At 44.4% G+C, this 27,586-nt stretch overlaps 1 protein-coding gene across 3 annotated transcripts in view; it reads right to left on the bottom strand.

Annotated features, from left to right (window-relative positions):
* Positions 1-27,586, bottom strand: part of NFATC1 (nuclear factor of activated T cells 1) — a 114,976-nt gene that overhangs the window by 7,202 nt on the left and 80,188 nt on the right. For 2 of the 3 annotated variants that reach the window (XM_049824043.1, XM_049824044.1), the window contains exon 9: positions 25,512-26,198. In XM_049824043.1, the coding sequence (XP_049680000.1) occupies positions 25,512-26,198 (687 nt within the window). The remainder of the gene's footprint in view (positions 1-25,511; positions 26,199-27,586) is intronic. The other variant, XM_049824045.1, reaches the window with a different exon arrangement.

The raw sequence follows: 27,586 nt of genomic DNA, 5'->3' as shown, positions 1-27,586 counted from the left end.
CTGCTGGCTTTGGGGAGGGGGGTCACCGTCGCTTTTATAGCTAACACCTACAGTTCCCCACAATGCCTCCCCTCAACTGCTATTTTCCATTGTCACGTTCAGCTTTTCCACTGACAGAAAGTCAAAAAAATAATAGTGCTGAGAAATGCAGGTAACACGTGACCTCTCTACCTGTCAAGGCGTCTGAAAGAGGAACCTTTCCTTTGCTAAACAGCAGATGCCACGGTAGCAGGATGTGGTGAGCTGTTACACCACATTTTAGTTTAATAAGGAGTTTTTTCTTCTTGTATTTAATTTTGCTTTAAAATGCCCTTGCAATGGAAATTTTTGCTTTACTAATTAGCAAAATCAGTGTCTTACTGATGCAACAGTTTGGGTTCCTGCATGGAACAGGACAACCAGACATATCTGAACAAATGTGGGTTCCATATATAGATGTGAACTTCATAGGAAATGGAGTATTTTTAACATTTGGTGGCTGTACATGGATTCCATCAACCAGCAAAACTTTAAATTTCTGCAGATTTCTGTTTTCCTTGTATCTGACTACTAATATAGATAACATTGTGGCCTTTTGTTTTAATAAAATACCTGTTCTTCTGAGACAAAGTTCTGCCTTCCAGCTCAGATACTGATCCCACTCAGATCACAGAAGTTGAGAGGTCAGCGGTGCAGGGAGTGGGGAGAAGGCACATGCAGGGGGTTTCCACAACTGGGGAGCTCTCTGGGGCTACAAATAGGAGAGCTTGGATGGAAGACTCCATCATACTCCTAAAGGCCCATGCTCCCAAGAGTCCGTAAAAATGGAAGGTAAACGGAGAGCCATGGTCAAACCCACAATTAGGAGGAGCTGAGTCTACAGTTTTGGCAGGGAACGATGGCACTTTGAAAATATATCCCACCTCCGTTCACTTCGTTAGCCGTAATGTTAAGGCTCCAGTTTCTGGCCGGGTTAAGCCGCTGCCTTTTCACACATTGCACACCGAAGGCTGTGGAAGTCAACGAGCGTCTTTCCATCAACTCCAGTTCACTTCAGCAGCGGCCCAGAACGGCTCGTACAAGGAGACTGAGCAGCAGAGCTGTGGGTTGTATTCACTGTTGCACCCCTTTCCGACTGCACACTTCTCTTTCACAAGCAAGCTTTTGCGGCTTTCCACTCCACTCTTTTTTTAAGGGGTGTGATAGAGTTGAAGTAAAAGGGCACGGAGAGGTTGTGTACGCGTCCCTGTGTCTGCGTAAATAGCGACAGCATCAGCTCTGTTCCTTCAGGATTGTTTTTGGTTTCCTTATCAATAGGAAGAGCCACACAGCATGTCCCAAGACATCTAGGCCTTCAGGGTCACATCAAGCTTTTTTTCACAGCTGACTAACCAACCTTTGCTTGTTACTTCATGTCCACCTGCGACCGCTGGGGACCATCGTCTCTACCACGAAGCAGAACCGAAGCAGGAGGTTCAGATGCCGTAATGCTCTCTCGCCGAAAAGGAACAAAAGCAACCTGCTCTGACTGGTGCACGTGTCATGGAAAATACAAGTAACACCAGCTGCATCTTTCAAGCCACATGTGTGAAAAGCCTGTGTGAAATTACGCCCGGATTCTGCCGTGTCCAGACAATAACGCTTCGTCTTTCAGATGGGTGTAACCACCCAAGCAACGCGATGCCATGTTTGGATACCAATCTCGGACACCGCTCTTGGACCGTGTTTGACGCTGGTCGTGCTGCACAGCTAGGTGTCACATTTGAGCAATCTCCAGACAAGCGTAGCAGTCCTGAAAGCAAAACTGCCTCACTTTGGCTCATCGTTTTTGCCTTCCAGCAGAATTCACTAGCTCAGGTCGAGCCCTGCACCGGTACAACTACAGCAACACCCAGGTCAGGGATCTCTCCGCATACCTCATTACACAGTGCAAACGTACCCCTAAGTGCTCTGAATTTCTGCTGTTGGCAACAGCTCGCTGCTCACGAGCATTGTGGAGCGGGGACTGTGTTTTCCTCCCCACTGGGTACAGCTCTGAGCACGCTGTCGCCATTCAGCATATGAATAAGGACAGGGCAACATAACTCTGGAGTGAGTCTACAAGTTTGACGCTGACACGACACTACCTGTAGTAATGTTTCGTAGTATGATGTTCACTTTACTGTCTGTAATTACTGCCCTTGGATTTTCCACCAGCGATGCCACATCATGCTCCATCAGGCTCCTGTGCTCTCATATGCCCTTCATTTCAGATCAAATGCCACATTATTAGCATCACTGAAGAGGAATTCAAAGTCGCAAATGAATGCAGAGGAAGCAGAAATACAGGAGGAAAAAATGTTTTCCCTTATTGCCGTGCACTGATTTTATTTAAAGAGAAAAATGGCTAAATATAGACACATATACAGTGAGTAAAGAAATGAAGCTCCTGATATAAACTCCATCACATGAGTAAAATTCTACAGTTTTTATCACGGTACCTACTTCCTCACTAATAAGCAGCAATCCTTTCTGACATACGAAAGCTGCAACAAACAACATAGAATTATTACTTAAATCACTAAGAAAAATAGGGCTGTCAGAGAAATTCTTTTTTCAAAGCTAGTAAGTATTGTCCTGTGAATAAGAAAGAAAATCAGAAAACAGTGGTACAAATTCCTGAGGTGCCAGCCTGTAATGCGAAACTATAGATCACATTAAAGCTTACTGAATTAAAAACCAAACAAAACAAGTCTTGTGAAGCAATGGAAAATATAACTTCACACGTTCCATAAAGAAGCCAGATCTTCTATTACCTCAGGTGTCCTGGATGTGTTTAAACCTTAAACTTATTTTTATCTGTTTAATCATAATAAGCCACCACCACAGGGCATGCTATTTTTGGAGACAGCGAATAGGACAGTGGAGCAAGTGAGTGACAACAAGTAGCAGGTTTTAATAAAACATGATCCTCCCATACGAACGTTGGCTTGGCACGGTGGATGGTATTGTTGTGCACGACAGACATTAACAAGGAATCATTTTCCTACCTGCTCTACCCTCTGCCTTACTTAGCTCAACAGCTCCAAATAATGCAACATCTCCCACAGTGGCTGCGCTGCGGAGGGCTAATGGGAAAGGTTCCTCGCTGGAGCGCGATGACAGCACCGTGTGGCAGTAATTTAACTGGGGCTCTTGACTAGGTGCCCAGACTAAATGAGTCCCATCCTATCACACCAAAACTCCTGGGTTTGGATTTTTTTCATCCCTCCCATATGCAACCCTGGGAACGCCCTGCGTCTCTTGCTCTGCAAACACTTAGGGATGAATCCCCCAGCTGCTGGGAGTTAGCGCAGGAATCAGCAGAGCCGCAGTGATTCCCAGCACACGGGGGTCTAAACTTTAGCTCGTTTTTACTCTCAGTCTGAGGGTGGCTGCGCTCAACCTGGCTTAGCTTTTATACCAAACAATCAGGAAGCCAACAGGAATTTTCAGTAGCCCTCACTGAGGCCAACCTTGCCTGGAGCGGCTGGGGTTCGGGCTGCGCAGAGGCTTCAGGTTCTGCCCTGGTATGATGCAAGCTACGTTTGACACACACATACGCACATGCGTGAGGGTAGGGCTGGGCAACAGACAAATAAACCACATTTTAACCAAAATTATGTGTTTACGTTCCTAAGAGCATCTGTAAGGGAAACAAAACAGACATATTTTACGTTTTACACAAAATTTCCACATGACAGAAGAACTACGCAAATGCTACCTAAGGCAGCCAAAACCCAAGGTCGGTACTGCTGGAAGCTTTGTGGGTACCAGTCAGGAAGGAGTAAGGAAGAGCATGCACCGCTTTGCTAGAGACAACAGAAATTTGCCCCTGCCATAAGAAATACAGTAATACAAACTGATTCTGGTGATCGGTTTTACTTTCCAGTTTAGCGCCCAGCAGCAAAATAGTGCTGTCAGACCCCAGCATTCAAAAGTCATGAATCATGCCCTGAAGCATGACAAGAGTGGATTCGAAATCAAAACAAATTTAAAGCAATTCTGCATTTGCCTGTTTTTTAGCCTCCAGACGTCTCCGGCAGTATTGATTAAACCCCGAGCGTAACAGAAATGAAACTTCCTTTTTTTCCTTTTCCCTTTCCTATTTCCGAACCCATCCCACAAGCTTTGCTGCTGTCCGTCACAACTTGCAGTCAACCGTGGCACGGGCAACACTCGAGACACGAGGCTCTCAAAGGAGAGCAAGGTTGAAGCCCACCTGACGGCCCCAAGGGCTGGCAGCTCCCCAAGCCCACAGGCAACGAATGGGAGAAGGGGAGTGGGTCTGGACCATGCTGCAAAGCTCTGAGCCCAACGCTGGACGCTGCTACTCGGGGACCCACCAAAGGAGCGTCCCATGGGTACGCATCCAGCCCAGCACCAGCAATTTCTGCCGGCAGCTGGCACCAGCCTTTTGGACCTCACACGGCAATCCGTATCAGGCCAGACCGCTTGACATTACTCGAGAAGGGGTTTCTCCACATGCTGGAAAAGTGACAGATTACCTTTAGAAAAAAAAATAAAAATCTGGGGGTACAGAAGGGAAAAGGGGAGGAAGAGAGGATCCATAATCTCCATGACTTAGCTGATTTCAGAGTTTAAAAAAAGCCAAATAAGACTGAATTTCTCTATCGATTATACAATTATTAATCTTTTTAGAAGCTTTTCCAACATTGCACATAATGAGCAATTCATCAAAGCATATTAGGTGCCACGGAAGTTGCATTCAATATAAAGGGGTCATTAAGTTTCTTGTAATTGCACATTACTGAAGCTTTTGTTAGTTCTAAATCAAATCAATGGGATGTGCACGTATGCTCTTTAATTGACTTTATGTAATAATAATGTGGCCCCTAGTGATCGTCTTGGAATCCTCCAAAATGAGCCACCTTGTGCTGCTGTTCGTAAAAAACCAACTCATGTGCAGCTGGGCATATCAAATGAAGCAAAGAAATAATGAATGGAAGAAAGAAAGAAGCACCTTGGGTCACGCAGGAGTATTTGCTGAGTGCCCTTTGCTTTCCACGGCAGAGAACAGCCAAGAGACTCGGCTCTTCCTCCACACAACCAGCCTCAAAGCCTGATGGACTTCAGTAGGAGCAAAATTGGGCCTCAACACTAGAAGTGTCCTGGAGATAGGTTCAAACAGGGTCTGTCTGATCTTTATCTGAGCAAGGAGGGTTTTTTGGTTTTTTTTAAATGCACCCTACTTGCCCCGTTATCATCACCATCACCCACGCCTCTTGCCTTTATAGCCCTTTTCATCGGCAAACCTCAAAGCGTGCGCTAAACAGAAAAAATCAATGCATTATTCCCATTATCTAGGAAAGAGGGCACCGAGGCAGGGGCAACACTAGGATGCTGCTGCGTACACAATACACCATATTTGTGCTGCTTGGGGGGGCGACCACTGTTGGGCCACATTCCCACCTAGGCTGAGCTTTGTTTGCGAACCCCTAATTCACAGGAGTTTTGCTCAGGCAGATAAAACGATGGCCACGAGATGACTCAGTGAGTGGCTGGCCACACGCTGCTCAATGGAAGAGAAATGCTGGGTGGGGCTAATAAAATCTTTAATGTGTTTGATAAAGGAAAAGAAATCCACCTGTGAGCCTGCTGGGGGCTAGGCTGGGAAAGGTCGCGCTGGCTGGGGGAAATCCTTAGGTGATGGAACACGGCTGCTAAGCTTCAGCAGTTGGCACAGAAGTAGGGCTAGCTCTGGGAATCTGCACTGGTGGCTGCAAACAGCCTGCAAAAAAAATGATGCAGGCGAATCGTCAGGTGATAGATTTGCTTGTGGCATGATGACCTGGCCACCACCGCAGTGCGAGCTGTACGTAATGCCACAGGACTTTATTTTAACCACGGCAGCGTCTGTTGCTGAAGAATGCTGCAGTTCAAAGAGGAACGCACGTCCTCTCCGCCGTGGCTCCTTGGAGAAGAGCGCTGGCGGTGGTTAATGATACTCTTGCGTTGGTTTTGCACTACACTAACTACACTAGCTAAAGACCTTTTCATGACACGACTCCCATCCAGTTTGGGTGGGAAGGTTCGATACAAAGCAGGCTGATTTCGTAGAGAGACACTGAAGACATATCACTGCAAGCTGGGCCACGATGGGGAAAGCACCAGCTGGGCCTAATTAGGTTATTAGAAGATGTAGCTGTGAAAACCACCGTGTCCAGACAGTTGCTGGACTCCAGTACCCCTCGGATGCTAAAACCACCTATAGCAAGCGTCTCAAATTAGAGCAGCTGGAAGAATACTCTTATTTGTATATGGTCCCAGTGCGACAGAGCTGCAAACATGGCAAAATGTCTTTTCCTCTTTTCCCCTCTCCCCCATGCTGTGTTAAGCTGCAGAATGGCTCCTTAGGCTGGACTGACAGAGCAATGTCAACAGAAAAAACACCAGATATGGCCGCAAAAATTCAGTAAGAATCACAGCCGGGCTCCCAGGGAAGAAGAAACCTTCCCCCTTGCAGCTCAATGCTTGACATGGAACTGTGCTGAAGCTCAGCACTCTCCACTAGAGAGGAAATTTATTCTGCCCCAAGAACGAAGCACGGCAAACCTGCGGCCAGCACTAGAGAACTAGGAAAAGGGCACTTGACAAACACAGGCGTACAACACGCATCTCTGAAGCACACTTAAGGACCTGAAATTTTATTCAGAACGTTTGCGTTACACTTTCCAAACAACCATTCGCAATGTGCGACAGACTTATTTTCTGCCTCTTTTTGAGTACTTGGACTCCAAAACCCTCGCTTCTCGATAGCTGAGAAATGACAGGGTGCTTCCACGGCCCAGGCTGTCATCTGGCAACGCATCCGAACTCCAGCAGGAATTTGGCCTGCACTTTTGAGAGGTGCTCCAGGCAACCAAATGAGTGGAAGAACTTTAACAGCAATTCAAGAGTAGCTTTAAAAAACTTATTAATGCTAAAATGAAGAAAACCGGCTGCTTACGTGAGATTCAGTCAGGTAAGTCAGCCAATTCAGATCAAGAGGTGAACGCGTGGAGCCTAACACAGCCGTTTCGGAAAATCCACACAACTACACGTTGCTCAGAGTGACCAGCGCTCCTCGGGGGGGGGGGGGGGTTCAGCCAGAACATGCAGACCCCGAGACCTAGCCGTGGGCATGCAGATGTGCAACATCTGGCTCAATCTTCAGCAGCATCCTTGTGCGAGGAGCAACCCAGCAAGGGTCAGCTCTTGCTGAAGACCTGAAGACCCTGGGAACGCAAGGGGCCTTAGGGACATAAAGGACATTTTGCTGATGTGATGAAAGAAAACAAGTTAGGTGCCACAAAGGTTTTGGTGAAAGGCTGCGCAAGCCGACCGCTGTTCGCTCCACGCAACAGCCCTTCTTGTGCACCACACCTTTTGTAAAACAGAGTGACATGAAACAAATTATTATCTCCAGTAGCTTCCGTCTACACACATTTCTGAAATACTTTCATTCCAAACTGTTTTGAGAGGAAACATTATAAAGAATGGAAACCTGGCAATTAATCGGATGGAAACCACTGTTTCCATTTTACAGAATAGGAAAAAAAAAAAAAGAGAATTATAAAAAGAATACCCAACATTAACTGCTAAGTAGGGAGATGAAAGATAAGCAGAGGCCAGCGACTGGTAGCACTCATGCGCTGCATGCATTTACCTGCATTTGGATGTGGTTCTGAAGGGTGGGTCAGACCCGTAACCCGTATTTGCCGTTCTCCTTCAAAACCACATAAACACCTAGTTAGGAACTGGGTTTTAACAGATGAAAATTCTCTTTTCTTAAAAACTCACAAAATAAATACCTTGACATTTTTTTTCAAAGTATGGACGAACGGCTCTTCTGGTCAAGACACAGAGCAAATATTTACAGGTGCTGGGGAGACACCATTTCCTCCCTTTAGGCTTCAACCTAGTGTCTGCCACATAATTTTATCCATTCAATGAATTTTTTTTTTCCAGACATCTGCCAAGAGGAAATAACTTTGCTGTATTGGGAGTCTGGGAATCCTAGAAAACAATCTTAAATCCATAAAATAATTGAAGTGCAGTTTTACTGAGCTGTTCAGTTCGATTCTGATTTTTATTACAATGTCAACAAGAGTTTAATTTGTTTTAAAGTTTAGGTTCTTAAATCTGAGTGATATACGGTAGTTTACAGCTTGCTGGCAACAGCTACTGTGGAAAAAAAAATGGAAAGTGCATATAAAGGCGGTTCTAAGTTTGACATTGTGAAAGCAGGGAGCAGTGCCAAGAGCAGCAAACAGCATGGCTTTCCCAATCCTGGCTGGCTTTAGGGACTGCTTGCTATTGACATCAGTCGCTATGGGATACATTTCCCTGCTCTAACAAATCTCATCTGGAGCCTGTAATTAAAAAATAAATGTCTCAAAGTATAATTTCTTTCCCTAAAACATTTACAGATGTTAACTAGATCGCTAATGGTGCGAGATGTCTGTGGGCGGACATCTTCCTCCTTATCTGCTGTGTCAAAGAGGAAGATTTCTTTATTAAAACCAGTTCTAAAGGTAGTATCTTTTCCGTGTATGTCTTTGTGTATGGGGGTGGTGGTGTCTTTTTTTCTAAACCGCTTGCCGAACTGAAAGGTTTGGAGGTGTTTTTCTTTATCGTTTCTTCTTTTTTTCTTTTTTTTTTTAGAAGTCATCTCCAGAGTCAGCCTGCTTTAAAAGGTATTCAAAGCGGCTAAAGAGGTCTTTGCTTAGCAGATTAAGAAGTATCCCATCTGAGCTGTAAAATTATAATAATAATAGCGGTAGTAATAATAATAATAGTAGTAGTGATGTAAGTTTCTTGCTCTAGTGACTTTCCACCAGTGCCTTTGGCTGGCGCCCTTTGCCAAGTGCTGCTAAAAGCATTTATGGGAGCCCGCCGGACGACCGGGTAAGCTGATCCGCTTTAGGCGCACACCGGACACGAGAGGGGAGAGCGTAAAAAAAAGGGATGAGCTTTTAGAAACGCACGTCCCTGGGGAGGCGAGAAGGGGTTTTCTCGGCCGGCAAGGGAGGGTGCCGGCGGCAGCGCCTGGAACGTCGCTCCCAGCCGAGCGCTCCTCGGCTCGCAGGGCTGTGTCGAGCATCTCTCCGGTACCCCGGGGAGGTGACGGCTGAAACTCTCCTTCCTCACACGCGCAGCCCAGACACCGTTGTCTGCTTGGGTCTTTCCCCCTGCCAACACCCCCCCTTCTCCCTCTCCCTTTTCTTTTTTTTTTTTTTTTTTGCAACCGGCTTTGATTGGAGCCAGAGCCTGGGGTAAATCAGAGGAATTTCTAGATTTTTCTGAGCGCTGCGAGCTCTAGCTGTTTTCCGGTACCTACTTCCTGCCATATCTAAAATAACAGCAGCTGCAGGGGCCTGATAGAGAAGAGCTCCAGGGGACAAATTCTCACAAATGGGGTGGGAAAGGAGGAAAAAAAAAAAAAAAAGACAAAAAAAAAAAAAGACAGTTATTAGGGAGCCGATAACACACAGAGCCAGCATCAGATTCATTGTTGGAGTCGATAGCACTGTAGGCTGTGGATGTTGTTGTCAGAAGAAAACAAATCCTGTAAAATGGCCATGGGAATGATAAGTCTCCACGCTCACTGGGATAACAGAGGTAGCTTTACAGCACTTGTCCTATTGTATGGAGTATCGTGCCTCGATTAGCTAATGTCTCCGAGGGCCAGATAAGCGAGGATGAATGTTCTGCCCTAGAAGCTTTCATGCTTTCTCTTTGTCATGGCTATCTATGGAGAGCTGCAACAGAAAGCTTTGCACACATAAAGCAAGCCTCCCGCTTCAGAGAAAAACATTACAGAAAATGGAAAATTGTTGAAATTACCCCGTTTTCCATGGGGGACGCATGGTGCAGTGTTGTCATTGTCTTGTTACAGACCACACGAAAGAGTACAGAAACTCAAGAGACCTCCAAAATGGCACAAAGGGACCTTACATACCTGTACGACAGCTACGCCAGGAGGGAAATTTCTCTTTCCTACTGGCATAAAGGGGGACAGAAATAGGCACGGTGTGTTTACCCAGAGTATACTTATCCACTAGGCAATGTGCAAGAACGTAGGGCTCCTTGAGATCCCTTTGGCCTAGGCCTTGTAACCAACACAAACATTGCTTTAAATATCAGCACACCCAAACAACCAAAGTGAGGGGTCTTAAAACCCTGCAAGTCAGTCACACTCCATATACAATACGGACAGCATTTCAGATTATTGTATGTGCTGTTAACCTTTACATATTAATGTAATATAATCTTTTACAGTTACTTTGGGAACTGTAACATGTGTCTGCATCAACTTTTGGGCCCTTAAATTTTCACCCAGTACTAGAGGTTTTCATGCATTACTTTTTTTAAGTGCGTTAAGTGATAGGTTCTTGTGATTGTAAATTGAAGCCTGATCCAAAGAGCACGGAAGACAACAGAAGGACTCCTATTCACTTCAAGGGGCTTTGCATCAAGTCCTTATTAAACACAGGCAGGTATGTAAAGGTGGTCTATAAATGCACAAGGTACAGGTCTGATGGATTGGCAGGAAAGAATCAGTCACTGCGTTGTAAACACCCTGTTTTGCTCATTATTCCCTAAAGATTATTTGAAATGTTTTAATGTTGACATGCAAAAAAGGCAAGTAGATCTCTTATTTTGCCCGAACTTTGAAGAATACACAACTTCTCTGATGTCAGCAGACTTACTTCTGATTCCTACCACTCAAAGAGGACAACCACATCACTGTGTTTACTTCAGTGTGTGGGCTTTCACGCATATGCGTGTGGGTACGGTTTGATCCTAGAGCCCTACCTGCTTTCTAAGGAATACTGGAAAACCATACACTGGGTTTTAGTAGCATGTGGTTTTTCTTTTCTAGATTCTACCATTTCTCTAGACCTAAAAATCCTTGCTTTACTTCAGTACACAGCTCAGCTGCCAATTTTTAATTGTTAAAACCAGATTATGTTAAGCTACTTGGTTCTTCCCCTCCCCAAAAGAGGCTCCTTTAAACAAGAATCATCTTTGGTTCATGTTCAGGTAACAACAACTAGAATTATGACAAGTTTAAACAGCCTAGACAATATTCTAGCCTAAACTCATAAGACCTAAACCAGTTAAAATATTTTTTTTACAAAAAAATCACCCTTGACAATATAAAGAAAGTGAATTTGTATTTCTGCAAATGTAGAAGTAGTTAGAAAATGAGGTATTGCCTAATCCCGTTTAAGCACTGTTATGGCTGTGCTGCATTACATATGCTTATAGAATAGTACCTTTATGTAAACTGGTTAAGGAATTCGGGAGTAGGATTAACGAACTTTCCTTTCACACTAGACTAGATCAAATCACAGAAGGAGATCAATCTGTCACAATTCCCAACTTTTGCTCAAGGAAGGCAAGCACAGCGAAGGTCAGAGACAGACTAAAGAGCAGCACTGCAATTATTTACTGACATGAGACTGGAAAGAATATCACATAGCTACATGGAGCACAACTTGGACTTTAGACACATAGGAAAGAATGGTTCATTTTATGCCACTAATCGTAGCCAAGGATTAAGATATTTTGGAAAAGCCCTATTATTTCTCATTCTGCAAACCAGGATTTCATTACTGGTAAATCATTAAATTTATGAAGTCCATTCATACAAATTAATTTCCTTTCCTGATTTCCATTGGCATGTGAGATACAGATACATAATATAAATAAAGGTCTGTAAAGGAAAAGAGAAAGATACACGGAAATGTCTGTTTGTACTTAAAAGTGGGGTAATCTCAAGTTAAGAGTGTAGCTAGAAGAACTGTCCCTGCAACTAGCACATTCATTCTTAAATAAATGGGGTTAGGGTCTGAACAGGTAGAAACAGGCAGCTGCACTGCATCTAGATGGATCTATGCTGACTTACTCTAGCTGTCTCTATCAAGAATAACCAAAGCTAAGCTCTCTCACTCTAAGATTTCCATTTTGTAGCAGCAATGTAAAGTCTAGATGTCTTTTCCATGTTAGGAGAAATGTTCCTCCTCAGACCTCTTAAAGAAGAATTCTTGCAATAATTTTAGTGTGTCAAGGTGTGGGGGTTTCCCCCTGCAGTGGTGCTTCCCCTCACTGAAATGAATTCATATCAAATTTAAATCTGTCTTCAGACAGCTTTCTGAACACCGACATTTTTCAGAAAATAGGCACAGGGAGGCAGTGGCCCGCATTGCTCAGGGGACCACGCACAACAGAAAGCATGATACAGCCTCGTTTGGCATCACAAGCATCTGCCAGCTCCTCCCCGAAACAAGGTCTTAACCGACAGCAGAGAAATTACGTTTGTCGTTGCAGAAATCTAGATTTCATCATCAGAGGAACCATAAATATAGGCACTGAAACATCAGGTATATGGCTGGCTGATCTCTAGCTGGCTGACCAAACGTTTCACAACTCACACAATCAGACATAGGGAGTCCCGTCTCCTAGTACCTTCCTGACTGAAGTGAAAAAAGACAGTAAGTTTGCTTTAAATTTCAAAAGCAGATTTTTTTTCTCTGAATATTCACCTAACAACCAAAGAAATGGTCCATCCGCTTGTAGGTTTCTTGGAAGGAAATCTGGCATCTCTACCAAAAGCCAGCTCACTTTTCATACTCTCCTCTGTGCTGAATACTTGAATCCGAAATATTCTTTATAGTAATAATAAAGTCTACCCCACTGTTAGCTAATTGTACTGTTATACAAGGGCAGGCCCTGTTCCAGCACACTAGTTTCTTGGGGCAGAAGGTGCAGTTTGAGTGCAGCAGCCAGTGGGGCAGAGACTCTGGTACTAGATCGTAACAATCAACAGAAAAACCTGGACCATACAGAAACATTTGCATTTTGTTGCTTCTCTGCTTTAAGACGGTGATATTCCCCATAATAAAATTCCTCAGTAGGGAAGGGTTTAGAGAGGAGTTTTCTCTTTCAGTTGAGCAGATGATTTTTTTTTTTTTTTTAAAGTATCCAAGTGATTTTGGTCTGGAAACACTTACAAATTTTTGATGAGACACCATTCAGTCCAGGTGCTTTTCCCAAGTTAATATTAAATATAGCTTTGGAAACTTCAGCAGATGTTCTGACTTTTTCTAGTTAAAAATTTTTTTTGCTACTGCTCTGCCTTTATTTAAATAGCTGACTCTAATTGATTCTTTAATACAGTGATTCATAACGTGTTGCGAATCTTCTGTTAATTTACTTGCGACTCTGTTATTATTTCCCCTGATTTAACACATCCTGTTTTAGAACATCCATCGAAGTTGATGGAAAAATTTTTCATGGCATTTGGATCATATCCTAAATGTAATTTGAATGCCATCTTTCAAAAAGTTGCAAAGTAAGGGGATTTCCTGTTTTATTCTTCAATCGTATAACCTTGAAAATGAACTTTTACAAATCCCCCTCTGCCTTGTCAAAGGCTGATCACTTCTACTCCTTCTACCAGTGTTTTTTCTGGGTAATTTCTAATTGGGGAAGAGCCAATGGATAATATTTTCTGATTATTCTCATTTTTACTGAATGTCCTGTTACACTGCAAGAGAAGTGTTGAAACTGAGATGAAAATTTCTCACTAAGTTCAGGTGACGTGACTGTATTTACTCAAAGACCACCGCTCCACACCCTTCTTTTCTGCCATATTTCTGAGTTTTTTGGGGGCTCCTTACAGGAGCCCTCTCCACTCCGCGGTAACACCGAAGCCCTTTCCTCGCTCCTTAGAGAACTTGGCAATAGAGCATGGAACTAACTCCCAGGGTTATTTGAGGGTCCTGCCCCGATGGAGCTGTGCCCCCAAAACCTCCGACCTCCACACAGTGCAGCCGTCTCCCTGCAGATCAACACAGACAAACAGACTGACTTGAGCTTACTGCTCAGATACACTCTCTCCTCTGATATACCTAAGTTTAATGAGCACATTGCTCATTTCATCATCTCCTCCCATTTTTCTCTGTACTTTAATTATTTTGGGGCAAAGTAAGGTATTCTTTAGATACACTTTTCCATGGCAGTCAAATCCTGGGCTATTAGTACTCATTTGTACCATTTTGGTTTTAAACAAACTCCTCTCTCTCACACCCACACTCACCCTTTCCCCTCTTCTTCCAAAATTCATCTTTGCTCATCTTTTTTTTATGCGGATGTTATATTTAACCTTCCTCTCATTTCTCTTTTTCTCAAGCCTTCTTTCACTCTAATTACGCCACCAGCTTAGTTTCACAGCCATACTCTAAGTCTGAAACTTTAAAATGCTTGCTAACCCTGCTACAGCATCATGAGAAAGCTTCTATTTTTTTTTTTTTTTAGTACGTTTCCCAAATAGATTAAATGCATATACACACAGGCACTTGCTTGTACTTGTCACGAAGGGCCCCGATCGCCCAACTGCGCTAAATCCTTGCTGGGGAGCAGCCCCACGTAGATCCTGGGGGTCCTGGAGTCCTGTCACACCGATCTGACCCTGCCAGCAAGTACGCACCAACTCAGCTGAGGGTAGCAGCTATCTCTGGACTTGTAAACTAGCTACTAAAATAGCGCAAGAAGATGCTTCCACATTTGCACGTCCTTCCTGCAAACCTTTCCTTGACTTCAGCACTGCTGGCTCCTCTTTACGACTTTAGTTTACCATTGAAATAGTGTGAAATATCTGGGATATTGGATTGCAAAAAGCTAAGTCTAAACCCCTGCAAAGAAGATGGTCACCTTTATCTTGACAATGCTGGCTGCATGCCCAATAGGGCAGAAACCAGCAGTTTGTCTGGAAAAAATGGAGGTTTGCAGGTTCCTACCCAGAGGTGATCCAACACAGTATGTCCAATTGTGAGTCTTTGGTTTGAACAGACTGTAGTGGTGCTTGTCTGGCCTGTAAAGGTCCAGCCCGGGTTTCTGGAAACAGTGGGAAAATTCCTGGAAAGTTCTCTGAAGCAGCCACTGCTGCCGTGTTTGTCCGCTGATGCAAAAAAGCGTAGTCTCCCTGTGGTTGATGGCACTTTCTGCCCTGGAACCAGTTTTGCTTCTTTTTCTTTTGCAATGAGGTGTTTCCTCATCCCAACCTACTCTCTACGTGGAAGAAAAAATAAACAAAAATCCCTGAGAACTCTTTCAAAGTGGACCGGAGTAGAGCAGCCATCTCCATCGCTCCCTTTCAAAGAGACCTCGCGCAGTGCCTGGGTGAGGTCCGTCTAGCCAGAGCTAGGACTCATTATAACTTTCTGCAAAACCTGAATTTGCTTTGCATCAATTCTAGCAATTTCAGGAAGTTCTAGCCTTTGACTGCTGCGGCCCAAGGGACAGCTCTGTATCATTTTGCACAACGGTTAACAGTTGATGAATTGGGGAAAATTCTCAGAAAAAAGAAAACAAACCAGAGTGTGCGTAATTGAAAAAATCAGGACCAGTTCTCTGCTAACCTCTTTCTGTATGACAATTTCACACATAAGCATTTTAGATTGAGAAGAACATTTGAACCTCCCAGTACTACTGACCCAGAGACATATTACTATAAGGAGAAGGTGCCTGGAGAAGTTGTTAATGGCTCATGCAGATGCTCTGAGGTGAAAGCCCTCAAGTGAATAGCTGAGTCCAAGCGCAGTCTGGAACTTGGTGGAAGGCAGAGTTATCACGGGGGGAAAAAAGCCAACTAACAGTGAAGAGATCATCTTTACCAGTTGCTTCAGTTTTCCAAAAGAATAGCTGGATAGCAAAAGCTCAGATGGCTGAGAAACATTCAGCAGCAGTGACAACTGGAGACTGATTTCAGAGCTGCAACGGGCATTTCAGTTCAGAAACGAACTGTGCACAACAGAAGGTCCACAGGATGGACTTCTCCACCTGACCTCACATTTCTAAAAGGTTTTACTCAACAGGCACCTGCAGGATTTTCAGAGAAGTCGGTCATGAGTAGAAGAGACTTACGTCACTCTTGCCTACCACAACTTCAAAGAAGCAAAAGAATTAGTATACCAAGTCTTACAGCTCATTACACTTAAGCCTGTGTATGTGCACACACATATATATGCACGCGCATACTTTATGTGTGTATGGGTTTGCATATACCGGATAGAAATAAAAGTTAAATATTCTTCAGTTTTGTATTTTTGGAGGCTTGTGAGCCAAAATAGCATTTTTTTCTACTTCTTAAGTAATTTGCAGAAGATTTTGCTTATGAGCTGGCAATGAAACACGTATTTTCCCTGAAGCACTAGAAAAAGAACTGACTGCTGCTCCCAGGGAATCAAAATTGATTCGCAGTATCTACTGCAATATGTATTCTGTAACCCCAAAGATATCACAGGAGTTATGAAATGGAACAAATCTTCAGCCCTAGCTCCCGCAGAAATCTAACGTCAAGAGCAATCTGGACAACACAGACATGAAGAGTCAAATCTTGTCTTCTGCACTCTCATATGGCTGCAGAAGGGCCAAAATTAAGTAGAAAAATCATGCTTTAGTTGTGCAAAGACAAGGCAAGTGAGGAATGTTCTTCTGCACACATGGAGCTTGGATAACATGAGCTATAACTAAGGACCGAATAATTTAATCCACTAATTATGGACTTTGATAGCACGTAGCATTGCTTTTCAAGACTGTTCAAGCGCTCATATTGCAATTCATGTGCTCAGGGACTGTACAGCTTGGGAATTTTGACACCCTTGCAGCACCACCTCACTTCACTTTCTGGTATTTGTCTTGCAGTAGGCAAATTTTGCAAATTAGGCAAATTTTGCAAAGTAGGCAAATTTCTACGTTTTGCAGTGCAAAATGTAGAAGACCTACCAACAAAGCAAAGCCTATAAAGCAGGCAGAGGGCTGGTCCAGCTCCCTGGATCGCAGACAAACCCAGCCAGGCTGGCCAACGAGGAACAGGACCACGGTTTTCCTACTGCGTTTCTTACTCGCCGATCGTTTCCAGGTATTTTCAACGCCCAGAATTTGCAGGCTTCCTCAGTGACAGAGGAGGAGGGGAACATTTTGAGGGTCTGCTTTTTTTCACAGGCTTCCTCCCAGCCCGGAGATAAGCCTGTTGCGGAAAGCCTGTGCCCCCTTTGGTTGCAATCAGCGTTAGCTCCTCGGAGAGGAGGAAAGACCAGGAGCCAGGTTATCAGGCAGCCCGCTCTCGACGGCGATGGTCAAGCTGCTATCAGACCCACGACCGAGCCCCACGGTTGTCCGGCAGACGCAGACGAAACGATCAACTAAGCCGCGCAGAAGTCTGCTAGAAACGACTCCTCTCTCCCTGTCTATCAGCGACCGGATTTCAATGAATGCAGCTATTATGCGTTTTAACTACCAGCCATACGCTTGGTCCCGTTCCCAACGAACCCAAAGGGAACGGTGTTATTGACTTAAGTGGGAGCAGAGGCAGGCCCTTCGCCGCTCTGTGATCTCGCAACGCTACAGCTCGCTAGCGCTTGGCCGAGAGCACCGTACGTGAAGCCGGGGAGTTTACTCATGAGAGCCCTTCCTCTGACACGTATGTGTTTGCTGGGCTGAGCCGGCGGCTTGCTTCAGCCCGGCTCTGCCGAGATGCAGGAGGGGTCTGCGTGCGTTACTCCGCTCCCGGGAGAAGAGGGGTTTTCTACAACTTCCCCGGTAGTGTTTTGGCAGAATGGGTTCAGGACACGAGAGCGCAGAGGCCGTACAGGAGCCACGAGGCCACACCTGACCAGCTAACGCCGCGCGGCTCGGCAGAAACGTCTCAAATAAACAGCGTATTCCTAAAGCGAATTGCATCGGAACAAAGCTTTCTCATGAAGCTTGTGCTTCTGCAAGCCACATATTTTCCTTGGCGCTCCTCCAGGCTTAAAAGCAGATGTAAATGTTACCAAGGCTCAGATACAGCAACTTCTTCTCCCCCGATCGCCAAGGAAAACTTAAGAGAAAATAACCCACAAAACCTTTACCATTTGAAACAGCAATGCCATTACTATGGAAATAGGAGAGCGAATCAGGCATGGGAGCGAGAAGCAACTTCTTCCCCGGCTAATGGCAGAGCCGCGGAGCAGGGCTGCAGCGTGAAGCTGGCTCTTAGCTGAAAGGAGGGGGAGCAGCGCGGCTTCAGCTGAACGCTTAACGACTCAAAATATTTAACGCCAAGGTGCGTGCACAGATGCACATCAAGCAAACGCTGGGTTTTCAACGCTAAAAATACTCTTGAGTATCAAAACGTTGCAAAGCACTGCCTGCTGCTTTCTGCGAGCTTTCCCATCGCTCGGCCGGCCTCCAGCTCCCTCCTGCCGTCACCCAACGAGGGTGGAGGCACGCAGGACTTCTCTGAAGGGACCGCACTCTGCCGTGAAAGCCCGAGAGTCGAGGAGCTCCCTGGAAATCTAAGTGCTGGAGTTAGAAGAAAGCACAGTGCGCTGCTAGGTTTCACAGCTAAGAGGTAGGCAGGTCTGCTCCGTGGGCAACCGCACGGCCGGGACCGGAGAAAACCAGGAGTGACACCTCGTCTGGTCAGCTGCTCTTCTGGGGGCTTTCCTCTGGTGGGCCTCCAGGGAGACCCGATTCAGCAAAGCCGCTAGAAACAGCAAAACCCGATCCCGTGGGTGTGCGGTTTCGTGTAACAGGATCTCCCTCAAACCCAGACGTGCAAGTCCACCGAAGGCCTGACTCGAACGCATGACTTCAGTCCTCCCTTACTCATCGCGTACGACCCAAGCCCCAAATGTTAACGACTCAGCATGTTTTATCACAGTAGCGTGTACACTTTCAATCATCATTAGAGACGAGGAGGGTCTAGGCTCAGGCACCTCGCCAGATTAAGTAAAACTTTCCATGAGGAAAGCTATTTGTTTTCTCCCAGAGCTGCGAGGCTTGGCCAAGAGGGAGGGAGGGAAAAGCTCGCCCAAGCCAGACCGAAGTGTAGACAGTGTTACTGGACTTTGCAGACTACCTGCGTGTTGTTCTAATGACATCTGGACTACTGGAAATCACCGAGTGCACTCAGGAGTTTTCAAAGGCATAATTGTGGCAGCAGCAGACTAAACTTAATGCCTCGAGAGCCAATCGCTTTAATCATGAAGCTGAGATGTATGAAAAAGGATACATTTCAGCAAAAGAATAATTCTGTCTGCTATGGTTCCTGTTCAAATAAACTATATCACCAAACCACGTGCATTTGAAGAATATGGAGGAGTGAAAAAAAGAACATATGGTTTAGAGGCAAAAAACTTTCATATATACTGTATAGGAGATATATGGACTTGTCAGACATCTAACAGTTCAACACTGTAAGCAATTCATGGGAATGACATTAGCAATAGCTCATATTACATCCAGGAGTTACAGCTTTTACTGCAAAAGTTATTTTTAAAAGAGCCATGTTTAAAATGAAATGGCTGGCAGGGCTGCAGCTTTCAGTAACACTTTACCTGTGGTTTTGCCACTTTTACATACTTATTGGGGGCTTAATGCTCCCAATTTACCTTTTCAGAGTAAAATAAAAGTTGCAATGAGTGCATTCATTGGCACGGTGCTATAAAACTCACAGCTGTGCAAAGACAATCACAAGAACAAAAGCCTCCTTGTTTTAAAAAAGATGATGATGTGGTTCTGATACTTTCTGTTAGCCGCATATCTAAACATCAGATACCTTCGTTTATGGCCGATGTATTTTCATCTTACTGCACAAAGATTTATAGACCTGATCGAGTCAAGATCAGGATAGAGACCTTTATGAAAGTGTCCGTGTGGAGAGGAGGAGGCTGAATTAATATACAAAACTTCAGACAAGAGATCTGCCTTTCAGATACTGTTATTTCAGTTCTGGCTCCTACAGAGGACTCGGGGTGTTCTGGAAAACAGTTTTTTCAATGGCGGGTGGAACCCTGGCCCCGCTGCCAGCAATGGGTGCGTGCCGCCGATTTTAATGTGGCTGGGACTGCACCTCAAAAGTTGAGATTAGAACCCAGGCAAAGCTCAAAGAAGCCAAGATCTTCTTCAGCGTCAGTACTCAAGCATTAAAGAATCCTCCAGGATGCTGCTTTGCTTTCAATTAAAAACTGCTTTTGTAAAGGTCTGTGCATTAATATAACAAATGGGATCACAGCGTGCACAATCCACGAGATTATGTTATGCCGAGAACATAAGTCATACATTTTTTCCTGTTGGTACCAATGTGTTTCCCCGTTGCTTTTTCAAAATAGCTTCATTTTCGTCTGTAATGAAAACTACTTTCTTTGATGTTTCTAACGGCAGGAAATAATTTCACAACCGAGTGTCATTCTCCTGCAGGTAAAAAATGTAATAGCTTGTGGGAGTGCCAGTTACAACCTGAAAAATGTTTCTTGGCATTAGCATGCCTAATTGAACTCTCTCCAGCCTGGTGAAATAAAAGATTTGGAGCTCAGTTCTGTGTTCCACCCAGGCTACACTAGGTCCAGGAAAGGGAAATGGGGATAAGGAAGGTGATTTCAAGTCACCTTTAGCATCTCCTGTTGTGAGCCTGGCCAGTTCCCAGCTGCCTCAACATCCTGAAAGCTGTGTGAACTTACACTCCTCTGGCTTGGGGTTTCTTCTGCCACTAAGAAAAGCAGTTAAAATTTGGCAAAATTACCTGAGCTGCCCTGGTCAACAGAAAAGAAGCAGGATTAGCAGCTTTTGACCCGAGTCCTAGTTAGAGGGCTGGAAAGAGGAGCGCATTCAAAAGTGAGATACTAATTAGGTACATTTTCACATCCCCTTGAGAGAACGACTGGTTCAAGGGACCAGGAAAAATTCTCATCAGCTTGTAGCCTCCCCAAACCAGCCATTTCTTCAGGCAATGCTAATTCCACTTCACGCCTCAAAGGGCCGTACAGCCCATTAGACTCCTCTATCCCCGAATAAAATGTTTTCTCTTAAAATCAGTTACTGCATGGACTCGTACTGCAGAGGTCCCTCAAGCCTGCCTGTCTAAGGACGTTCCATGAGCTCCATCACCCCAGCACCTCAAACTGCTCCCACGTTAGATTTGGAAGGGGAATGTCCACGTCACCTTGGCTGCCCAGGGCAGGCACAAGCGGGTGGAAGCAGCGTTAGCCCTGGTGTGGTCTGCCAGGGTGCCCCAGCACCCTCCAGGTTGCTGCAAGAGCTTCTGGTGGGGAGGACAGGAGACAACCCCTCTCCCGCTGCCAAGGACCACGGGCTCCCGCAGAGGACCAAAACCGGCCGTAAATGTCACAGGTCAACCGCTTTTCATCAAATCTTGCTGTGAAAGCAGCAAAGGCAGTCAGCCATAATCTTTGTTAGGAGGCTAAACTCAGAATTACTTGAAACGAGTGCTGGTATACAAGCCAGATACCTTTCAACATCAAGAGCATAGCCATAATGTATCAGGTATCACTTTACGGGGCGAGTTTTAAATACGTTCTACATGTTGAATCATATATTCACATACTGAAATGGACAGCACGTTTAATGAGTGGCCCAGGTGGCTACTGTAGATTTTGATTTAAAACAAGATTGCCAAGACCAAAACTTATTTGCCAAAATGGAAGTCTCTTCGGGTGCTCCCTTTATATCACTTCAGCTGCCCGCCATTACTGAAGCAGAAAAATGTCATATACAGGATATATATTTATATAAACTCACTGACTGTTTTTTTCCATCTATATTCTGCAGTATAGATGGTCTATATTTGGAGATACTCCAGACCAAAAGGAATGAATATTGCTTTGATCCCTTAAGCTGAAACCAAAAAATTTCTGTCTATAGCTGGTCCAAGATTGCTATACGTATATTAGATACATAAATCAAACCTCCCCAAAGTGGTAAACAAGCAACCAAAACTTTATGAAATATCACCTGGCATAACTAGTTAGATACTTTATTTGTCTGGTAGCCCCATAAGTATGTTAGATGTCTATACCTCACACTTCATAAGTACTTTCAGGTAAAACTGAAGGTATTAAGTAGCTACAAGACACTGTGAAGATACACTTTTTTAATGGAGGGATGCTTTGAGAATTTAATTTTTTATGTCATTAAAATATTTCATTACTTCTAAATGACTTCAGGGATGAGGGAAAGAGTTGGTATACTGAAGAGTAGCAGGCAAGGAAAGCAGTCAAGTACATCTGACCTCTCTCTGGCTTTCATATTGGTCACAGGTGCAAAGATTGAAAAGATACTGAAAAAAAAGTGTAAATCATGCTGCATGAAGGGATCTGAACTGAATTAGTGAGACAACAAATTATGAAGAGGTAGAGCAGCAATCTATTTTAAAAAAAGAGTATCTGTCCTTACTCACAGGTGTGATTTGATATTCTGGTTTTCAGAATATGGTCATAAAGCACAGCCCTCCTACCCACAACAAGGAAAACACTTAAAGATGGATATGATACTATCAAGAAACAATGGTGATGGCTTAAAAGCTCCTATTCCACAAGAAAATTCAAGCATGTGAAAAATGAGTTGCTCGTGTTCAGCAGGAGCCACTCTGCAAACCCCATTCTCCCTTATTCCACAGTTATGGCCAGAGGTCTGAATGAATCAGCACCAGGCACAAAGGCATTGCCTACGTGGAGCGCTTTGCCTTTTCAGTGCCGATCTCGGAGAAGAGCACCTACTGGGACACCAGGAGCAATTACTGGTGGTTTCCAGGCAGTCACCGCAGTGGCCAAACTGCCCTTTGAGACTGTGCAAGGCAGTCCAGATGTCATCCTTCCGTAACTAATAGGTGAGCACCAGCAGGGGATTTTTTTTTTTACTGAGGCAGGACAAGTTGATTAGACAGTTGCTGGGGAGGATAAGATGACATCAGATGTGGCTTCAAGTCCCACTTACTCTGGTCTACGGGTGGGCTGCTGCCACCCAGAGTGATCCCGCTGCACTCCCTGACCCACAGCGACAGGATTCCTGCCCCCCTCGTGGGCTGGACCCGGCTACCGGCCCTGAGGGATGTGGTTCCGTGAGCTGTCCCAGTGGAAAACTACATGGGTTTTGCTATTTTTGGCATGTTATTTTTCCATTAGCCTGCTCTGCCACTCCATAATCAATCGATATGACTCAAAGGAAGCAGCAAGAGCGTGTGGCTAAGGGCAAGACGGATCAAGGCCACCCTTTCCATGGGAGCCTGCGGTTACATCAGATTAAATGTCATGTGAAACCAGTCTCTGCACCGGTGGTGGTAAGGTTGCCTCCACGAAATGCATATAGCAGAGACCTAAAGAGGCTTCCAGCCTGACTCACAGCTTCACGCTCCTGTGCTGTGTGTTTTGAGGCACGCCAGTTGAACAGTTTGAACAGAGGGTCTTGGCCAGCACCCGTCCCACAAGATGTGCTTTCTTGAGCCCTTCTGCTGCACACTCTCTCGACTGCCCAAATACTGAGACATATAGGAAGACACTCCTGATTTCTACAAGGGCTTCATTTTGTCGGCACGGAACATAGAGTGGATGACCTTTTCGTCAGGCAGTGAGATAAGGCAGAGATAGGAAAGGGCAGCTCACGTGGGTTACGCTCCATCAGCGTGACCCCCAAGACAAACCTAAGTATCAGTGTAGACACAGAAAAGGGACCTCTTCTGGTTACCATTTCTGATTACCACCCTTAGAGGGAACTGGTGGTGGTTACTTTTTTGGAACTGCATAAGGTAATTTTTTTACAATTATATATTGTTACCATGACTGTTACGTCTATGAATTCTTTCTTGGTCTATAGTTCTTGTGGTCAGCCACAGAAGGATTCTGATAGCCTGCTGGATGCCAAAGGGAAGTATATCTGGATCTGGCTGGCTGAAGAGATCTTCAAAGTCAACTTTAAGTATCAGTGCAGATGTACATGGTGGCTTCTACAATTACTTCTGATTATCTGTCAGAGGACTGGTGTGTGACTGTGTCCAGAACAGGGGATGGAAGAGAGACAGGGGTAAAGACTAAACCACTAATGCTTTGTCAGGGAGAATGAGCATTGCTGAAAAACCTAAAATCTCTCTCTCGGACCACGTGGTTCCTCTGTTCCTCCAGGAGAAACCTGAAGTAGATATGGCTGAGGAGCTTCACCCTTCACCCCTGAGCCACAGTCCCATCTCTCCAGCAGAGACCAGCCAAAGGCAGGTTTCAAAGTGCTGTCAGAGAAGTCGTTGCTGGATTTTGGAGAGGTAAGGCAGAAAGATTGCCCATCTCTTATGCTTTTCTAGTAAGACAGCTATAGACTAGGTTTAGATTTTATCTGTATTCTCCTCCTTCCGTAGATAACTTCTGGCTTCTCTCAAAACCCAATTCTCTCAAAACCCAAATTTGGGCATGGCTTTTTGTTTTGGTTTGTGTATGCTTCTGGGTTGATTTGTTGAAATTTTGCTCCTTACGGCATAGATATGTGGTAAAAATGCACGCTATATGAAGAAAACCTTGTCACAAAAGATGTGTTGTGCAAAACTTTAGTGAACTGAACTAATTAGGAAAAATTCCTTAGACCTGTCTATCATGTAACCAATAATAACTTCTGTTAAGAAAAATCATTTTCCTGGGGTTGAAAAGCAAAAGGCTGCTACTCAAGCTCCAAAACATTCATTTGTAATCCTAATTCAGTGAGTATCATGCTGTTTAAAATAGAATGACTAAATGTCCTTTTTTTAAAAACAGTGCAGTGAATTGTCTTTAAATTCTCCCTGAAAGACAATCACATTCAGATGTTCCTTGGCACCAATTAGTTTCAATGCAGCCATTTCAAAGGCATTTCTTCTTCAAATAGCATGGTATGTTATATAAAGTTATGTGGCTATTGGAAAGGAACTCACGTACTGCATTAAGGTGAGGGTCCAGAATACTACTGGGATACTTAGCAGCCAGTGCTAAATCACAGTTCAGTGAGGTCACATAATCAAATTCCAGATTATCCCTTTTATTACATTCAACTAATAAATCTTTGGAAACTAGAGTCTGACAAGTTCATCACAGCATTTTAACTTTTCAGTGGTGCGTGTAGAATACATATACATATAGAATCGTACAAAAGCAAAAAAAAAAAAAACCAAACCCAAACCGGCAGCAAGTCCGCAATAAGAAAGGAAGAAAAATTAGTTTTAATGTCAGATGCCACCAGACTGAAAATTTACGCTGAAAGATTTGCCTCCATTTTTAATTTGAACCTTCTCAACTGAAGTAGAGCAGTTTACCATTTAGTTCCAGTGAAGAGATTTGCACATCAGACGCTTCACTGCATTATGGATGGGGCAATGTTAAATATGTTTTCACTGCAGTTCCACAGGTCACTGGCATGGGCATAAGCCAAGACCATACGGTTAAGATTATTGCAACGTAGCTATCGGTCATGCAGCTAGCTCTACGGTAACTATCAGCATTTAACACTTAGGTAATACGGTTTCATTATGGCAAACGAAATTAAAGAGCCCTTTCCTGTATAGAGACAATCCAAGCAACAGTCCGCACCATTCCACCAGGCTGTTAATTGAACTTCTTTCCACCAGGATTCAAAAGGAGGAGAGGGTTAAGGGAACTCACTGATATAGCAACATGGTTGAACGCAAACCTACGCTGCGGAAGACTTACCATCATCCAGGTACATCTGGTCCAATTCCTCAGGTTCTCGCTTGATCGTTACAGGAATAGGGGCCAAATTATGATTACTTTCCTCATGCAACTCTGGCAATGACAGTGGTTGGGTTGTTGGAGACTCATTTCTGTGAACCTTCGGCAGTTGCTGCTGCTGTTGACCCATTATGGATGAGTGAGTTGGACTGCAGGACTGCAAATAGGTTGGCTCTTGGGTAACAGATGGAACTGGAGAAGAGGGACTGTTGGGATAGAGTGTTTGTTGATAACCAAGGGGACAGCTACTGCTCAGATGTTGACTCACCTGCGGCTGCAGCATGATGTGAGATGATTGCTCGGGGGAGCTGGGGTGCACAACTATAGACCTTGGCACTTCTTGTATGGTGGGGACACCTCCAGCGGGCTGCTGAAGTCCGAGGTGACTGTGGCCCGGGTTGGGGATGCACTTGTAAGGAGAGGACGAAAGGTCGTGCAGCTTGGGGCTTGCGTTGGGAGAGGGTGACATCACGGCGTTTCTCTGCTGGCAGGAGGCAAAGCCAGCCACGAGGCACGAACCAGGATCAGGGGGCATCATGATCTGCTGGCTGTAGTACGGTTTAGAGAGAGGGCTTAAGCCTTGGTTCATTGGTCCACAGGTTTGAGCAGGCTCATAGTCATCTGTGGGTTCTGTTTTTATAATTGGAACTGTTAAAAGAAAAAAGTTTTAAATAAACATGAGTTGCGTATTGGTATGATCAAGTTGGCTTGTGGCTAGGATACCCTTTGCAAAACAAACAACGGCTTGAATAAGACTCTGTGTGTCTTTTGCCTAGTTCTCCCACCCTATAAAAAAAAAATGAATGAGTCATCAGCACAAGAAAGTCACAGCTGGTTCTAATATTGAAAAGGACTATTTTCTTTGGACTCTCCTCCAGCACTAATGTGCTATAAAAATCTATTTGCAAATAGCTGTGTTTCAGTGGAAGCTTTGGACCCAAGGGCTCCATGGATTTGTAGTAATCAAAGCAAGAATTTTAACTTGGATATACTACTGCATTTCTACGGCTACCGATGGCCCATTTGATAAATGTCTGCACATTGGGTAAACTGGAGCATAATAAGGTGGAGATGGGGCTCTCAGAGTTCAGTGAAAGTAAAATTGCAAAGATACATGACAAACTACTATGTACAAGAAGTTTTCAATTACGAGGGTATTTTTGAAAGAGTAGGATTTGATTTATTTAGTTTTTACATTATTGCGTTTAATCTTACTAACCAGCCAATGGGTGTAAAATATTCAATATGCTGCATCCAACTCTCGGTGATTCTAAGTTGGATCCAAACTGCTAACGCCAGCTCCGAACAAATGTTAACTCAGCCTCTGGCTACCAAGAAAAACTGACTCCCATTCTAGACCTCCGCTTGCTCTACCCATTGTCCTGAAAGAAGGTCTAATTGAGCTGTCAAGCCATGTCTCCAAATCCCACCAGCACGTGGACAGAATGACTGTCTATGAGGATCAACTCAGTCATGACAAATGTAGAGCTGCTTTCTCAAATCAGAGAAGAGATCCTTCCTCAAATCACAGCGTCTTTTTCACATTGGCTTTCCCTCTCAAATCAGAGAGAGGTGCCTTTGCTGCTTCTCCTACAACATATGCAGTGCATAGGTAAAAGACACCCACTTTCTCTTTCAGGAAAATTATAAATAATAGGGCCAAGCTAGTCTGCAGATGTATTTTTCCTAGCCAGATGCAACTCTAATGCATACAACAATTGAGTATGGATGCAGAGTGGCATTTATCTTCTTTCCCCAAAAGAAATCCGCAGGAGCAGCCGTTGCTTAAAGGTTCTGTTGGAAATTTACGGTGACACCAGAGAGTATCTTTCAGAATGTTAGAATAACTGACCCATTGTGGCACTAAGTTATTAATGAAACATCTTTGCACAACTTAGCTCAGAGCACATGCATGTTGTGTGAGTGTCTCTGACTGTATTTTTATTTGCATGTGTTTTACAAACACCATTACACATTCTCCAGCCATTTACTATGTTCGTGTATGAGTCTTTTGAACCCCTAAAAATGCACGTGTG

The sequence above is a fragment of the Accipiter gentilis genome, chromosome 20, assembly GCF_929443795.1.
Source record: "Accipiter gentilis chromosome 20, bAccGen1.1, whole genome shotgun sequence".
Classification (NCBI taxonomy): domain Eukaryota; kingdom Metazoa; phylum Chordata; class Aves; order Accipitriformes; family Accipitridae; genus Astur; species Astur gentilis.
The sequence above is the reverse complement of the archived record's forward strand: the minus strand, read 5'-3'. Positions and strand labels throughout refer to the sequence as shown.